Raw genomic sequence first — 18,753 nt, 5'->3', positions numbered from 1 at the left:
CCTGTCAATATCTTTGATAAAACAGTGATAACAGATTTTAAACATATGTTTTGGTCTCGGAAACCCACAGTAAGTCTTTTATATTATTTACCCTTGTTTTAAAAGGTTGGTTTTAGAGTCACACTGACTATAGGATGATATCTATGCGTCATTCTAGAACATTTCAGATGGCACTGATGGCCAATCTGACTTTAAAACCAATCTAATCCATGGAAAAATTATAAAACGACTAGCTGTCGCCTGCGACTCTGTCCGCGCGCAGTTAAAAAAAATGAAAAATAGATGTTGGCCGATTCTCAGACCTACTGAATATGCTCACAAAATTTCATGAGAATCGGTCAAGCCGTTTCGGAGGAGTACGGGAACGAAAACTGTGACACGAGAATTTTATATTGGATTTATATTGAATTTTATATTTTATATTGACTATTGGCATAAAAAATGTCAATAGTATTTATATGTAAATGAAAGTATGTGAACTCAATTTGATATTGTACATAGTTTGGTTTTAAATTATATTTATTTAAAATGTACAAGTAAAAAAAAATTATAAAAAATTATTAATAAATAATTCAATGCTTGCCATCTTCTACCAAATAATTGTTAATTGTACCTTATAGGATATAGAAAGTTTGCATCATCAATAAATGTTATGTATATAACCAACTTTTTAACTATTGTATAATAACTTCCAGTTGAAATCCTTTTGTTTTGTATAAAAGGAAAATAATAAAAAAGGGCTCTCTATACCGAAAATCTAACTGGCAATAGGAATTAGTCATGGATAACTCTAAAATTGATCTGCAGATCAGGTCACGGTTCACATGTCTCAATTAGATCAGTGAACAGGCTCGCAGCTCAGCTCACGTTGATCCTGCAGGTTGATTTGCATTTTGAGCTGAGAACTGTGACTCACTAGGCAGCTTGCGGCTCATCGGTTAGCATATAGTTCAAGTACATTGTGATGAGTTGCCAATTTAGTTATTGAGCTACAGCTCTACGGATCAAGTCAATGTGACTTGAACTTTTGTACGGGTTCAAAGCTGATTTACACCCATCTCATAGGCATCTTATTGTCAGATGGTTCATAGAACTATGCTTGTTGGAACTTTATATTGTAAACTTCAAATTGTACCCAAATTAGCTTAATTATTTGGGGTAACTAGCAAAACTATTAAACAAAACATAGTTTAATGATTTAAATGATTCGCCAAACAGTAAAATTGAATTAACAGAAAAGAGTTTGTGACAAAGATTTATAATCCTAGGTGTAAATTATCATACTGTTCATGCTTAACCTGCAGTTCCAGTGTTCTCAAACTTTAGAAATGTTTTAATGAAAGTGCAGTTTTACCACAGTAGTGGAATTTCACATTAATATTCCTAGATTCCCGCTTATTTCAGTTTTATTTTATGAGCTTATGTGTTGTCGTAATACACCGTATTTTTTTTGCTAGTAAAACTGAAGTTCTCATCAATGTGATATTCATTTTGTTATTGTTTTTATGTTTTGTAAATATTATTGATATATGAAAAGTATTTATTAATATTTAAGCTATTAAACTTTTAATGAAATATCTGTTGTTTTTAAGTTTCTTTCCTCTCCGCTTTTTTATAAAAAATCTGGTATAAATGAAATAACAAACGATTAGGATTAAGAAAACTGCACACTTTTTTCACAAAATTATATTTTGTGTAATAACACCTGCTACAAGTATCTTAATGTTAAAATTATTTACAATATTTCATATTCTACACATTAGTAACAAATAACATTCATAACCTTAGAGGAGCAGATCTTGGAGAATACGCGCCGCGGCCCCGGGGCGACGCCGCGCCGCCGCGCCACCGCGCCGCTGGTCCGTCCAACATTTGGCAATAAATTAACTTCGATAACACCAACATAATTAAACGAACCTTACAAAAACTAACTAGCAGTAACGTAAAACAATTAAAAGCTATTTCATCGTAAAAAATAAGAATACAAAATGTTAAAAAAAAAAATTAAATTAAAACCGTCTGCTGGGCCGCCCCCCCACCCGCTAGAGGCTCAGGAAGGGGAGGGCAGCGATATGACGTCATCATATACAAATACCCTACTCGTGTATGGATACAGCCTTCATTAAGTAAAAGCATTCAATTTACAATATCTTACATAGAAATTAAGCATACAGGAGATGAGGCACTTCAAAGAACAGACAAAATTTATAAAGAAAATAATATTAAAACAACTGTACAGAGAAATGTACATAAACAAGGTCTCGCGTCCGCAAACAGGATATACAGATAGGTGCCGAGAGGTCCCAAATAAATTCACATCAAATCTACAATTTGGACATATTCAAGATGATTGCACTCGCAACATAATTCAAACACTTAATACTTAATAGTTTCTTTGGAAATTATTATGATTTCAGATCGGATCCTGCGCCGCGTACACAAAGAGATATACCACCAGAAGCAAAGTGTTCATCTCAAATCTTATTCGATAGCCAACTTTGTTTTTAATCTAATATATAAAATTCTCGTGTCACAGTTTTCGTTCCCGTACTCCTCCGAAACGGCTTGACCGATTCTCATGAAATTTTGTGAGCATATTCAGTAGGTCTGAGAATCGGCCAACATCTATTTTTCATTTTTTTTTTAACTGCGCGCGGACGGAGTCGCGGGCGACAGCTAGTAAATAAATAAAATACAAAATCATTCATTTTGAAATATAAATTATGCCGACTTACATTTTATAAATTGATGGCAGCTAACAAATAAAATAATGATTCAATGAACTGAATAAATAATTAGTTACAAATTTGATAATATTTACATTTTGTATTTTAATACAGGTTTTCACTGTCAAAACAATTGCAAAAACATATTGATATTTGTTTTTTCGATAAGATGTTTTTGTACATGTATTATTGCAGTGGAAACTAAGACGAAAAACATCAGACCAACAGGATTTACCTGACCAAAGTTATAACTATCAAGTTAATTGTCTCCTCCACTTGTTAAATCTTAATTTAATGTACAATATCTCTTTATGTACGCGGCGAAATCTCCGCAGCCCTACTGCACTTCACTCGGTAGACTATCACATTGGGGTCTCTCTCCGATAAAAAACACTCGTAGAATAAACTTATTGCACTACACCTTACACTATCCTCACCCAATTACAAACAGTATCAAATACAATTTATATGAAATTTTGTACTTTACTCAGCTTCGAAACGGACATAAGTATGAGTAGATTACGGGGGGTCTCTCAACACGAGATATACAAAAGCTGCCATATTTATTTAATAGTACATATTTATGTGTAAAACAAGCACACAGTCCACATTGTGATGAACACACTAATAAGATAACAAAATACAAATATTCCATCATCTTTGTAGACTAAAGAAAGTCAGTTTATAACAGAAATGCCGCAGGTTGTAATGTGGCTAACGAACAAATATACATACCAATGTAGAACTTTTAATATAGAAGATTTGTATTTAAATATTTTTGAGCATTAGAATGGCTCGATATTTATTTATACGTTGGCTATATTACTTCATGTGACATCGCTGTTAGTGTCTATACTTTCACTAATTGCACAATAATGTGATGTAAACTTCTCACAGTACAAACCAATCACACGGTTCTGTTTGCATGTTCGTTAAGGCAACCAAAGTGGTGTTTTATGTTAATCAAAAAAAAATTTATATACAAACTAATATAAACAAAAAAGCATTATCATTATTTGTACTATACCTTAAACTATACAATCCGTTGTTTTTGGTCAAATTTGAGTGTCATCGGGCACTGTAGATTTGTGTAAAACACTTCACCAATATTCACAATACGCACCAATATCACTACACAAAAATAATACGAAACACTTCATCACAAGAGACATAAATAAATACTTAAGTCTTTGAAAATGTACACATCTCTTTAGGTTATTTTGAGTTTTTGGACAATAAATATCAGTTATTTCATTTTACAAATCACTTTACTTTAAACAGTAAATTCATTTTAATAAAACATATGAGAAATTAAAATGCAATTTAACTTTAACATGTGATTCCTCGGAAAAGTGATCATCCAAATTAAGATAAAATAAAATAAAGATAACCGATAATGTTTGACAAATATATAAATATAGTTATTATTGATGGGTCTGTGGAGTGTGGGGGCGCTACCGGCGCATGGTGGAGTTGAGGGTCTGCATGGCGAGAGGTGGAGGTGGCGGATTAATGTATCCGGCATAGGCGTACACGTTGGGCTGCTGAGCACGAGGATCTGCACCACCATACTGAACACCTGGCTGCACGTTCATCATCTGCAGATTGTTGAACTGCTGCTGCGGAGGCACACGGTACCCATTCAGTCCGTACTGACTGATGATGTGCGTGTTGATGTTTGGTGACATGCGCGACCCCGGCGCCATCTGCATGTGCTGCATCGGACTCAGATTACCTGTGGATATACATTGTATTTTACAACAATAATAACAAAAAAATTATGTATTAACGAAGGGAATGGCTTATTTATTAATAATAGTACTACAAGTGACATATTTACCTCAAATATTACAAAAAAAAATTTGCTGGTCAATTTATACCTCATAAAAACAAAATGAACTTTTTGATAATTTCTATAAGTAAAAATAACAAATACATACTTGGTGCGTTCCTCGCGTTCCTCGGAGACTCGAGCTGGTTGTGTGCGGGCGTGTAGTACTTGGCTGCGTGGTAGTGCCCGCCCGGCGGCGTGCCCGACTGCTGACCGTACTAAACAAAAATATTACAATATAGTTAAACAAATAACTAACCATTCTAATTTTTACACAAATTATTTATTTTAAACCTCAAAACTTATAAAAATTTCAATGAAAGGCAAAGGTAAAAAAGCTTTTGTAAAAATTTCAATGGTATGTGGTGTACCTGCGGTGCATTTGGAGCGGGCGGCGTGTGCGGCGGATGGTGCTGCGGCGCCTCGGCCATCTGCTGCAGCTTCGTGAGCGAACATGAAGGTGCCCAGCCGCCGTGGTATTGCTGCTGCTGCTGGAACGAGAGGTACCCGCCCTGGTAACCGCCGCCCGCGCCCGCCCCGCCCCCGCCCTGCATCGCCCCGCCCCCCACACCGCCCACGCCCACGCCCACGCCGCCTGCATACAGCGACGACACGTTAGTGCCCGACACTACTACAAACATATACAATATTAAAACATATAAACAATAGACACATCAATTAATTATACAGATCATAATAAGTAGAGATAGACAAGTAGTTTGTTTATTAAAAAAATTAAATGTCATATATCATTAGTCCAAAAAAATCCGAGATGCTCGCTAGTCTTCTTAGAATGTATTGATAACGTGCTACATAAGTAAAGTTGAGCTCACCGTGTGCCTGGTGTGGCGGCGTGGCGCGGTGCCGTGCGGGCGGTGTGGCGGCGCCGCGCAGTGCCTTGCTGTCCGCGCCGGCCCCGCTCTGCGCACCGCTCCTGCAACACAACACACACTCACATAATTAATATTAATAGCTACCACCTTTTAAGTGTATATAACATATTATGCAATGGATAGTGCCCTCCAATTCTTATACCTTAAATTAATAAAGAAGTACACATAAGTGAATGTGAAACTAACCTGTTTCGATTGTTGATCTTCTGTTGCTTGGCGGGCTGGTTGGTCTGCGCCATGATGGAGGGTATGTGTATAGAGGAGTGCGGGTACTGCGGACTGGGCGCGGGGTGCATGTGCATCATGGAGCAAGGCGAAGCGAGATCGGAGCCTATGCTGGTGGGCGACTCCAGCCCCAGCTGGCTCACGTCCAGCTCGCACGCGGGGTACTGCACAGAATGCACCGAGTTGCTCGTCGAGTCCGGAGTGTACACGCCCATCGACTGCAGCGCCGGGCTCACCGCCTCGCACATCTCCTCCTTGCTGCTGTCTTTTGACGATTCCTCTTTCTTCGATTGCTGTCGCGATTTCTTCTCGATCTCCGTCTTCTCTTGGCCGCAGGGCCCGTTCTGGTTGAAGGGCGTCTTGCAGCCGGGCGAGGTGAGCACCTGGGGACTCTGCTGCCTGAACTCCGCGCAACTCGTCGCCACCTCCTGTTGCTTGTTCACCTGCCGTTGCATCATCTGCTTCAGCTGGGCCTCCGCCGCGCTCTGCGCCTGGGCCTGAGACTTTTTCGAGTCGCACTGCGTCTGGCAAGCCGTCGTCGTTTTCGACTGCTTGCTTGGCTTGCACTCAGATTTCTGAGCGCATTCCGCTTTCGAGGTGGGAATCTTGGTCTCCTTGAAATGCGGCAATCCGGTTGCCCCATAGATCCCACTCGACAGGGCGCCGTATGCGAGGTTGTGGAAATCTTTTTGGTCATATTTTGGAAGTTTCTGGGGAGACTTTTGCATCTGATCTAGATGCGGAAGGTTGAAACCCTGAAACTTGTCTAAATAGTTCTTATCGTTGCTCTTCATGTCCAGGAACCGGTTGGGATCCCATGTGCCCTGGAGCCGCGGGTCCCATGCTGACCACTGGTACTGAGCATGAGTGGTGTGGTAGTTGGGGATCTGATTCATAGTGTAGTCTGCTTTCGGAATGAGTTGGTCATTATCGTACTTAAATTTTGGCAGCATTTTATTCAAATCGTTTTGATCTGGTTTAAGATTCAATTGGACCGGACAGCCCTTGTCATGTTTAGTTGAACTATTCTTCGAGTCGCACTTGGCGGCATTCGATTTCTCCTTTTTGTAAAAATCTTGTTTCTTCGGTGTCTCGTTGGCGGGCTTGGCTTCCGCTTTGCTGGTGACGGGCACGCTATTTATAACGTTTATAGGGACAGACGTCTCCGGTTTTCGCGAGTTGACATTGTGCTCCGGAAAAAACATTTTTAGCTCGGGCGTACTTCTCGGAGTCTCGTTTTTTGATGTTTTCTTATCAGTTTTCTCCAGTTTGCTGTGCGCAGAGTTGACCCTGACGTCACGTAGCTTGCTTTTCTCCCTCGGCTTCTGATTGAGATCGTTTTTAACGTCATGAGCATTAGCGTGTATTATATTCATAGTGGCAGCTAACGGGTTATGCAATGGATTGCTGTTTGTATAACTCGTGTCCAAGTCGGGTCTGTCTAGGCCTAGGTTAACTGCGGCGTTAGCGCTCTGACAGCGCGGTAGAAAGTTTATGTCGGTCACATTCGGAATTTTCGGTATGACTGGATTTATAACCGGAGAAGTAATTGGATGGGGTACCTCTAATTTTGTCGTACATTTACTTACAATTGGAGTATCATTTATACTATTTATGATACGGTTGTGCTCGTTTATCTTATGAGGAACCTTATCCGTCTGTACCCCTTGCGATTCCTTGGTGACAGTGGGTCTATTATTTAAATACGAATTAATAGGTTGAATCGTCATCGAGTTGCTGACAGCATTATGGTAAGTCTGCATGTTACTCTCCACGACATTTCTAGAGATGACAATTTCGTCTTTCCTCATACTGGTGGTGGTATCACTTCTGAAAGGCAAGTCACTCTCCTTACTGATCATTGGAAGTTGTGGTTTATTTCTCACTTCAAGCTCTGCCATCGAATCTATTTTTGGTGGATCCGGTTTCTTTATGTTAGTTACCAAGTCTCTATTAGGATCTAGATTTTGAACAATTGCTTCTATTTTGTTAGGAGACTTTTTCTCTGGTGGCTTAAGTTCTTCAGTGACTTGTTGTTGAATAACTGTCTCTTTCCGGACTTCGCATTTCTTCTGTTCAGAAACTGTTTCTTTGTTTTCTTCCTCTTGTTTCTTTTGTTTGCTCTCACTAATAATAGAATCCTCATTTTTCTTTGGAGAAATGGTCGTCGATGGTGAGGTGGAATTATCTGATTCTCCTTCAACAACTATTGTTTCAATGTGATGAATTTTTGGAACAATTAAATCAACGGGTGGTCTGTTATTAGGTACTTGGTCTGAGATTTTAGCATCTATAACAATATGAGAGTTTTCTGTAGAAACCACTGGTAAAATTTTAATAGGACTTGTGCTTTCTTCAACTACAGGAGGTTGAATCTCAGTTGAATGAGGTGGAGGCAGCAAATTGTTAGGCTTTGGAGAAGGCAATGGACAACTCTGGCTGTTGTTGTCATCAGATTCAGAAATAACTATTGTATCCTTGTCATCGAGAGTTGGTTTTACAGGGTCAACTATTTCACCGTTCCTGCCTTCTATTGATTTACTTACGTCATCCTTGTGTTCACTGGTTACTAATGTAGTTACTTTATCCTCTGAATTTACATTCCGAACTTCAGGAACATCCTCAGCCTTAGTATTTTCTTCTTGGTTGGGTTTTTCAGCAGTAGATGTTTCATTTATTACTTGATCTTTTTCAGCAATGGATTTTGGCGAGTCCATGTGAATACTGTCAAGTTCCATGTCACTGGTGTGGTGGTCTGTGCTGTTTTCTTCCAAGTGCCGTGGAGAAGCCGGCTTGCTGGCCACACTTTGCTTGTCCTCGCCTTCCTCTACGTCCATCTCGTCATCGGCCTCCCCTGAAGAATCTTCTGAGCTAGCATCAGAGTTCTTGGCCTTATCATCTGCTTTGTCTTCGACTCTATTTTTAACAGCTTGGTCTTGTTTTTCAATAGCTTCAGATAGAATATTGTTTGTACGTTTTGGAGTTTCGTCTGTTTTATGATCAGGAACATCCTCATTATTTTCAACAATTTTAAGTTTCTTCGCCTCGGGTGAACTACTTCTAGGAGTATTAGCTTTATTGACTTTTTGTCGCTTAGTTTGCCGGCCCCTCCATGCAAGTTTTCTTTTCGTTTTGGCCTTTGCTGTGTTATTAACTGGATTATCGTTAATTTCATTTTCCATACTCTCTTGACTCTCCTGGCTGTCAGATGCATATGAAGGTTCCTTGACGCTCCGCCGCCTGCTTCTTTGCATGCTGTTAGTGTTATTGATTCTGATCTGAGCAGCTCTCGAAGATCTGCGAGCGACGCTGTTGCTTCTTTGAAATCTAGATGTATCATCATCCTTTGTTTTTTCTTCCTCATTATTACTTTCAGAGATTTTTCTAATGACATCCCGTTTCCGTTTCCGAGCACCATCATTAATAGTGGGAGTGGTTTGATAAGTCGTTTCACTATATTTAAGCGGGCGCGTTCGTCTCCTACCAGAAGACGTCACTTCAACAGGTTCCAAATCCTTTTCAGATTTAGATTTCATTTCCGACTTATTTGTGGTAGCCTCAGATTCTGTTGCGGTTTCTTCACTTTCTGTTTTCATTTCAGTCTCGTCGTTTTCCGTTTCTTGATCACCCGACCCTTCCTCTGGTGATCGGAACGGATTCACCGTCGGTGCCAATAGAGGAGTCCATCTTAAACATTCGGGATCTATTTCAAGTCTTGGCCTGCTCCTAACTCTCTTTGTATGATTTTCAACTCTATTCCAATCGACACAGATACCTAATTTCATGGAGTCATTATCAGGAACGTATCTTACAAAGCCGAGTAATTGGAAGGTAACTCCTATATCGTTCATGTGCATTCCTGTCGTCAATGCGATGTCCTCGAAAGTGAACGACTTGTCTCTGTGATCGTACAGATATTCAAGAATTACAGACTTCCAATATGCATGATAGGAGACTCTTCCTAAATCCGACAACGGTTTTTCCGGTGTACCCGGTTGTCCTTCTTCTTTCGATAGTAAATAACCTGAGGAAAGAAATTTAACATCAAATCATATTTGGTAAAAAAGAAATAGAGAAAATATTAATAATTTCAATTGTTATCTATTGAAAGATATGAAAAAAGATTCCACCACTCACTAAAATGGATGAGGAATCTCCCGTAGCCCTGCCGCTGATATTGCGGCATCGTCATAATACAGGACACATTGTATTTCTGCTGACAATGCTTCTCCTTAGAAAAATAGCCAACCAAATGGCAACCTTTGCTGTCGTTCTTTGTCAGGACGTAGAACAAAAATGGTTCCACGTCGTAGTAGAGCGTCTTATGGTCTAGAAACAGTTTGGCGAGCAGACAGAGGTTCTGACAGTAGATTTTGTTGGCGTTGCCGTCTACTTCGAAAACGGATATGTCCCCGCAGCGGTAGATCTCAGTGGCGGGCGGGTGTCGCCACAGGCACTTGTCGAGGTGCCGCATCAGCACCGCGCGACTCTTCGCATACTTCAAGCAGAACTCGCAGAGAAATAGTTTGGGTAATCTGAAAAAATATTAACTTGCATTATTAAAAATAGCTAGAATACCGAAATAGTGAACATTTGATTTGATTAAGATTACTCATTAATATTTCTTTAAGTTCGCATACCTCGCATACTCTTGTGGGAAGGGACTGGAGTACCATGTCTCAATCTCCCACTGGCCGAACTCTATGGCGGAGGGGCAGCGCGGGGCGGGGGGCGCGTGGGGCGTGTGGGGCACGGCGCCGGGCGTGTGGGGCGTGTGGGGCGTGTGGGGCGTGTGGGGCGTGTGGGGCGTGGCGGGCGGGGGCGCAGGCTCCACCTCCACACCGGGGGCGGTGCCCGCGCTCAGCCGGGCCTGCGCGAACAACTCCGCGTCCGCCTCCGTCACACCGGCCGGCAGCCGCATGCCATCTGAAATTTATAACTGCTGTTGTGTTAAATGGTCATAAGTTTTTTCTTTTGACTAGCAAAGCAATTATGAAAAAGTAGGGTAATGACAAAGCATAAACCAGACTATGGTGTGCCATTTAATTATTTAGCTAAAAAAATAGATTGTAGACCAAATTGTAGACAGTTTAATTGTATTGAGAAAAAATTAAAAAAACAAAAGGCATAAAAAATAACATGAATCATTTTATCAATAGCCACTGAATCAATGATCCTTTGAATTCAGAAAAATTATAAATAATACAATGTGTAAATAATTAACATAACAAAAACCAAATATATGTTAAATACATTTACCTACCCGTTAAGGCTTCACCGTAATCGGTTCATGATAGACACAGAGGAAGGCTTAGGGACAAGGGGACAAGACAAGACAAGACACGCACACATAAGCGAGTGAGCGACAAACGCGCTCCGACGGACAGAAGCGCGAGCGAAAGTGCATGTGTGGATACTGCCGATACCCGAATAACAAATGGATTGTCATCGGCGCTCGGTGTCCGACTGAAAAACTGCGCACCGAACATTCGGCCTCACTCACCCGGCACCGAACAGAGATTCGCAAGAGAAACGAACGCGAACGAGCGCGAGAGAGACGGCGGAGCGCCGGCCATCAATCAGAGCGAGACGGTCAGATCCACCACGACACTTTCACCGCACCTCACGAACCGATCTTACCCGTCTGATTGGTGGCCGGCCGGTCTCCGCCCGCTGGCCGAGTCGCCATCGCGAGCCCGCGGTACAGTTTGTCGGCCTCCGCCGCCGATAGGCACTCTTTGCTCATCGCCGCGCACCGCACCAGCTGCGACGCGCTCACTCCCCTCGCGCCTCCCACATCGCCCACGTCGCCCACGCCGCACACCTCTGACAGACCAGCCACCTCGCGGGGGCTCGCCGCCCTCTCGGGACTCTTCCTCGGCCTCGATGGACTCCTCCGAGTCTCGGGCTGCTCACGTCTGAGCGTCGCTTGATAGCGTTTGAACGTACTTCTTGTCTCTTTGAGAACCTGTCGGTCTTCAGTATCCTTGCTCCTTTCGGTACGATGTCGCGATTGTGAGCGAGAGGCGGTGCGGACAGAGTAAAACTCAGAGAGGCCGTCGAAAAGGGTAGTCAGCAATCTGTCGCCGCATCTGCTGCGCCGACGACGATCCGTGACGTTTGCGGCCGGCTTAGGTTCTTCGGGAGGTACATTGAGTCGCGGCGAGGGCATCGTGTTCTCGCGGGGGCTGGTCGAGGGTACAGCGTTGTCGCGTTGCTTCTGAGCTTCGGCGGCAAATCCCCAGACTCCGCCCGGTCCCGTATCCGTAGCTAGGCGCTCAAAAATCGTCGGAACGTGTGGCTTCGGAGGTGGAACCGGAGGTACGTAGGCCTGCAAGGTGTGCAGGAGCGGCGGCTCCGGGGGCTCCGAGTCTGTGGAGGACTCATCGGCGTCGGATGGAGTTTCGCCCCGCCGCTCCAAGTGGAGCTCGACGCGCTGCACCCGGGTGACCCTGACCCCTCCCCAACGCGAGCGGCCCTCCCAGCCCTCCCACTCGCTGGAGGAGCCCCTGCAACGGCGACGCTTGACGAGATTAAACGCTGAGAATCTGAAAAACTTTTGTTTCTCCTTCGACATTCTCTGTTCGGGCGGGAGGCGGGCGTACGCCGGCGATTCATTACCGTCCGATGGCTCGTCCTCCGACTCGATCCGCCGCAGCGCCGCTTTCTGCTTCCGCTTCTTCGGCGTACCACTCATCGTCGATCTAGTAATAAAAGAAAAGTGATCGTTAGCATTGTAATAATATTTCAAAATAGTAAGTTCAGAAAGTCATAAAATAAAGTTGTTATGGTACCTGTTGTCTGGCGTAGGCGGAGGCCGGCAGCGGCAGGGGGGCGGGCGACAGCGCGGGTGTGCATGTCGCGCGCACGCCCCGCACCGCGCCGCCCACTGGCCGCGCGCGCCGCACGCCGCGCACCGCGCGCACTCGCCGCACGACCACCGCACGCTCTGTAACCGACACCACTTTATAACATTGATTCACAAATAAACAATCTATTTTTTATTTGCGCAATATTCAGATTTAATAAATAATTTTATCCATTAGTATTAAATTAGACAACAAAAAACCAAACTGAAAATTTTCTTATATTTATTTATTTTTTCAGCTAAATCTAATGATTTCTGGGTTAATACCTAGCCACTATCATAAACTTGCTAGATTAATTCACATGATAAATATTAAAATACAATTAATTACTTTAAGTAATTACACTTAATAATTTTATAATTACGATAATAACAACTACTAGCATAAATAATAGCTTATTTAAAGATATATTATTTATACTAAAAAGCAACTCAGGAAAAAATTCGTAACACAGATTTTAAGACAGAGAAATTAAAATATTTACATACCTTCACCACAGGTAAGCTGACATGGTCGAGTAGATCAAGGCAGGTGGGATGTGCATAGGACTTGCACTGGTAGCAGCAGATCAAATCCTCTGCGGCCCCCAGGCGATTCCTCACATCCGTGCCGAGACACTCGGTGCATACTGGCACTCCACCATGACTTTGCTTCTGGAAGAAAATAATATCAGTCATATGTATCACGGTTAACAATGTTTTATGTCATGTTCCTGTACTATACAAACATGCAAATATAAAATTTTTAATTTTGAAAATAAGAGAGGGAGATAAAGAAGGGAATTTCAAAGCATCAATTATATTAAAAAGAGATTTACTTTTAGTGGATAAACAACATTATTGTCACTATTTGATAAACTAATGCTGGATACAATTTTTAATAATTAATTTTCCAGAAACATGCAATATATTTTACAACATAAAACATACACCACCAAAGCTTCCAAAGGATACTCTTATAAGAACAATAACATAACTTATGTCTATATGTATTAACACTTTGTTGACCGGTCACAAATTTACTCGTGTTTTATGGCCGAACGTTGTTGACCAGCCACAAATAAACTCGTGATGCGCTTTTTTCGCATCGCTGTTGTTTTCTCTGTCGGCGACCATACAGTGCAATTGTTCATCAGTATAACACAAGCTGTTACTCTCGCTTATAAGACCCACCAAATCTTTTGTTATAAAAATCAATATACATAGTATAAAACAAAGTCGCTTTCGCTGTATGTCCGTATGTATGCTTAGATCTTTAAAACTACGCAACGGATTTTGACGCGGTTTTTTTTAATAGCTAGAGTGATTCTTAAGGAAGGTTTGTATGTATAATAAATGCATAATATAGTAGAGAAACACTGATAAATTTAAAGTTTTCTAATGTGATGTCGTAAATAAGCACGTTTTTTTGCGCTTATATTGCAAACGCTGGCTGAACCCTACGAGATAGACCAAAATAATGTACTACAGTATTGTTCACCTTAAAACCACCAATACCTACTACAGAATAAATTGTGCATTTATTCTGTAGTAGGTATATTTTGCATTGCACCCGTGCGAAGCCGGGGCGGGTCGCTAGTATTTAATAATTAAAAAAAATTAAAAAAACGATGATGGAACATAATGAAGAATCTCTCAATGAATTATACGCGGATTTTTTATCTGATTGATCTTATATATAAAATTCTCGTGTCACAATGTTCGTTCCCGTACTCCGAAACGGCTTGACCGATTCTCATGAAATTTTGTGAGCATATTTAGTAGGTCTTAGAATCGGCCAACATCTATTTTTCATACCCCTATTAAGTATATTCTAATTCCGCGTGGACGGAGTTGCGGGCGACAGCTAGTTTTCAATAAAATTACAGGTCAACAATGTGTTAATCTTATATATATAAAAATACACTATAATTTATAACAGGTATATCATCAATACATAAACAAAGAAGCAATAAAGAAAGCATAACAGGATCATGCATAGTTTAAAGTAACCATTTACCACACCTGCAGATACACCTGTCTAAAAACAATCTATTTTTTTTACATACAATGACAGGGATAACTGTACACTTTTATACAGATGGATCTGCAGTGAAAACTCACATTAAAACTATGTTTACACAACATGCTTTGTTCATTTAACCGTTCCAGTCTAGTATTGGGAGCAGCAGACTAACATATACAAGTTAGGGACTAACTGTTAAAAATTGACGAGGTGATGGTGATGATGATAATTCCTCCTCCGTATCCACCTTAATATGCACCAATGTTAAGACATGTTAAATAGAACACAAATGAAATGTTACATATTTAATTTTGCATTAATATTTTTAGTTCTTCCATATTGTAATGAGAAGTTACATTCTACATATAAAATATCCAATGGGTAAAAAAAGCCAAAGAATCTAATATATAAAATTCTCGTGTCACAGTTTTCGTTGCCATACTCCTCCGAAACAGCTCGACCGATTCTCATGAAATTTTGTGAGCATATTCAGTAGGTCTGAGAATCGGCCAACATCTATTTTTCATTTTGTTTTTTTTTTTTTACTGCGCGCGGACGGAGTCGCGGGTGGCATCTAGTAAGAGTATAAAAAATGTAAATTAAACTATAAAAGTTCAGCCATCACCATATAATGTGAATTAAAATTATTAATGCACTGTTATGTTACAAGAAAACAGATCTTATTGATATTGAAAATAAAAATTACAGTAGTTTGTAAAAATTTGCACAATGATTTATTATTTACAAGTGATAGCAAACTTGATATAAGTTTTAGCAAGTGAAATTTCAGGATCAAACATATCTTAGAATATCCCTGTTTTATATATTTGTTTTTAATTTTTATATCTTGAAATAGAAAAAATTTGAAGTTTTCAAACACTACGGTTGAAAGTATGAAAAAATATGTTAATTGTTATAATATATCCAGAAGTATATAAAAGTAAATAATATTAACATTTAAGCTGGTACAAAATACTCAATATTCTCAATTGTACATTATAAATCATATAAATTTTATCACAATCAACAAAAAGTTTGTATATGTTAATATTTTTAAGTAAATACTTAAAAATATTAACATATACAAACTTTTCACACAATTTTAATTACACCAGTACAACTACTTCAGATTTGTAAAGGCCGTTAACCTTGAAATTGAACTTGCCATTCATTTTTCAATGATAAAAAAATTGCTTTTATTTACAAACAAATTACTTGTTTGTTTACAAAAAAGAAAGTTACGGTACCTTATCTGGAGTATCAGGAAAGGACTTTATTCGTTGCTTATGAGGACGGTCTGTTGAAGTCAAGGGCCTCTCTGTGGCCCTGTAGTTCCCGGCATGGTGAGTAACCAGTCCCCGTGCGACGGCGCGCTTCGCCGCTGCACGCAGGACAGTCCTCACGTCTGTACCAGAGTCCGCTGTCAGCTGGTAAGCTTGTCGTAGATATCTCTCGATACTCTTAAGACTCGAGCCGTCCCTCTCCCCTAACTCCCGCACAGCTTTAGCCACTGCCCGCGAAACGTCCACATCGGGCGCGATTCTTAATATCCTGCTTTGCAACCCGCCTGGGTCCTTGTACGAGCTTTGTCCCTTATTGTACACCTTCAAAACGGTGCCCTCTTTTACTGCCCGCTCCAGGCGTTCAGACACCACATCCTCGTGATAGTTGTGGTGTTGTCTTATTGCATGACATATTCGCTCCACACTCGGCCTCTGTTTCTGAGACCGTATCTTATGTATCGCCTCGAGTATCCATCGCTTCCACTCGTCTTTCCCTACTTCGTCCGGATCGGTCATCTTTGTCAAATATTATTTCTTAGAGCCGTCTAAGTAACGGTACGGTTTTGCTGAACGAGATGTGTCAACACCCATCATATTTTGGCGCCTCGAGCGAAATTCCATTTTACAGAATGGAACCTCGCCGAAAGCTGCCGCGGTGGTCAGCCGCGACGCGAGACGCTAATTTACAGCATATCCGCAAAGCGCTCGCCTATCGATGACACATCGGGCCTCACAAGCGGGTTTTGGCAGAGCGGGCATACGATGGCCGCCATCTTGTGGCAATCTAAATTTACGTAGTGAACAAATACACGCGACGTAAATAATCCTTTCTCCAACATCAATCACACTAAATTAACAAACTGACACTTTACACTGTTACAAAACTATTTAAGTTCCCAAACGTTAAAATAAGAACATAATGCGACAAGTTTCTTTCCGGTTCCTTTTTTTCACAATGCGTTGACCAAACAAACAACACAATCAAAATACACGCATTGATGAAATGATATAAGTTTATAATATTTTGTTTTCTATGATTTATCACTAATAATGTTTAAATATTGTGAAATTTTATTAAAAACATTCACAAAACACCAACAAAAGGCTCTTCAAAATGGCTATCAATCAGACTCCTTGCTATATGAAAAAATAATTTTGATATCCTGTCGGTCATATCACGTATTGCCATTATTAATTAAAATTTAAAGAATAATTAACAATGCTCTGAATAGTCTATGGGTAGTGTGTAAAGATTCCTTTGTGTTTAGTTTTATTTTATTCTTCAAATTCAATCTTAAAACTTTGAATTAAAACCTAAATATCCTCTGCATTAAATAAATACGTAATGCACGTAAATGGTGCCATATTATGCATATACTTTGTGGAAATATTTTTAAAATGAAGAATGTTAAATCTTATATTTATTTATTGTAGATGAATATATCGTTATGTTGTATAACTCTAAAAACACTCTCGTTGACATTATTAAAAATATAATTTTATAGCTGCATGTGGATAGCTTCGAGCGAATGTTTATATGCTCTTTGCGATGAGGAATGTAATTTGAACGGTAGGGAATCGAACCCACCCAAAAATTAATGCACGATACCCATATCATCTATAATCTTACTTAATCATGCTAATATTATAAATGCGAATGTTTAGATGGATGGATGGATGGATGTTTGTTGGAAGGTTTCTCCGGAACGGCTGAACGGAATTTTATGAAATTTGGCAAAGATGTATAAAATAGTCTGGAAGAACACATGGGCTACTTATAGTATTTTTTTAATTCCGCGCGGACAGAGACGCGGGCGATAACTAGTATATTATATAACACTTTTTATATAATATGTTTTATTTTGAATATTTTATGCTATAAAAACAAATTAATCTTATGAATACGTAATATGATCAGCTCATACACCGACACCGAGGAGCTCGGCTCGGAGTCTAAGATAACTTAGAGGTGACTGCCGCGGCCTTCGGGTTGCGTCGCGCCTTTTTGGATTTTTATGAAACATTTTTAAAATAAAATCAATATCTTCTTTAACATATATTTCGTTTTGACGTTTTTGTTTTATCTTGTTCGTGTTTTTTGATATAAAATTTATCTTGTTCCTATTTCTTGTCTTTTTTTATTTGGCAGGTTGGTTGATTTCACACAATATTTTTATTTCTTCGCCGATATATGCAGATTGCAACGCGATGTTTTCCTTCAACTTAAGAACATCGGATAAGTGTATATATGAAATTCGAAAAAACCCATAGGTACATGGCGGGAATCGAACCTGGGCGTAAAGATTATGGTCCGGTCGGGTCTTGCGCTCCACAACTGCGCCACCGACGCTCATAATAACTATTATGCATATTTAAATATAATTATGTTGGACATTTTGTTTTCTTCAATCATTTAAATTTAATATTTTTATTTTTAAGTGACCGAGGGAATAAAATAAAAACTTACACTAAACATATTTTTATTTCGCAACAAATACAAACAGATAAGTACAAACACAACTTTGTTGTTACATTTTCGTGATTTTTAAGACCCTAAGTTATATAAGTAATTAACAGGGCTATTACAAAACACACAGTAACAATTTTCTACACGCAAACATTTATTTATTCACAAAATCTATATCTCACGTTTATAAGTCAGAAACTAGCAGCTATTTTACCTCGATTACATAAACATATTACAATTTTGGAAGACTTACTACTAATATTGGAATGGGTGAACAAAGATGGGGTTAAAACAAAACACAAAAAACGTAGGAGGTCCAAATCAAATACGACAATAGAGACGTTCCTTCTTTAGGTAAACTGGTGGCAGTTTATTACGATAAACTTTTTTTTTTTACATTAGAGCAAATTTTGTTTTATAAGAATAGAAACCTTTCAGTATAATGTTAAGACGAT

At 39.9% G+C, this 18,753-nt stretch overlaps 1 protein-coding gene across 1 annotated transcript; it reads right to left on the bottom strand.

The window, feature by feature from the left end:
• Window positions 1-4,071: 4,071 nt before the first annotated feature.
• Window positions 4,072-16,956, bottom strand: LOC106713118. Its single transcript, XM_045681401.1, has 11 exons — window positions 15,796-16,956; window positions 13,033-13,197; window positions 12,470-12,624; window positions 11,316-12,379; window positions 10,316-10,601; window positions 9,813-10,210; window positions 5,637-9,699; window positions 5,378-5,491; window positions 4,929-5,127; window positions 4,667-4,775; window positions 4,072-4,461 (listed from the first exon to the last, which is right to left on the bottom strand). Exons 1-11 carry the CDS (start codon window positions 16,345-16,347, stop codon window positions 4,181-4,183), a joined length of 7,386 nt encoding a protein of 2,461 aa, XP_045537357.1. The 5' UTR covers window positions 16,348-16,956; the 3' UTR covers window positions 4,072-4,180.
• Window positions 16,957-18,753: the final 1,797 nt, after the last annotated feature.

This window comes from Papilio machaon, chromosome 15, assembly GCF_912999745.1.
Source record: "Papilio machaon chromosome 15, ilPapMach1.1, whole genome shotgun sequence".
Lineage (NCBI taxonomy): Eukaryota > Metazoa > Arthropoda > Insecta > Lepidoptera > Papilionidae > Papilio > Papilio machaon.
This window is presented reverse-complemented; position numbering and strand designations above follow the sequence as displayed.

Excerpts from the sequence above, each read along its gene's own strand:
- LOC106713118 (XM_045681401.1), bottom strand. The coding sequence starts at position 16,347 with ATGACCGATCCGGACGAAGTAGGGAAAGACGAGTGGAAGCGATGGATA. Across the intron at positions 9,700-9,812 it reads GAGATTCCTCATCCATTTTA|GTTATTTACTATCGAAAGAA; the intron begins GTGAGTGGTGGA and ends TTCTTTCCTCAG. Across the intron at positions 4,462-4,666 it reads GAACGCGAGGAACGCACCAA|GTAATCTGAGTCCGATGCAG; the intron begins GTATGTATTTGT and ends GTATATCCACAG.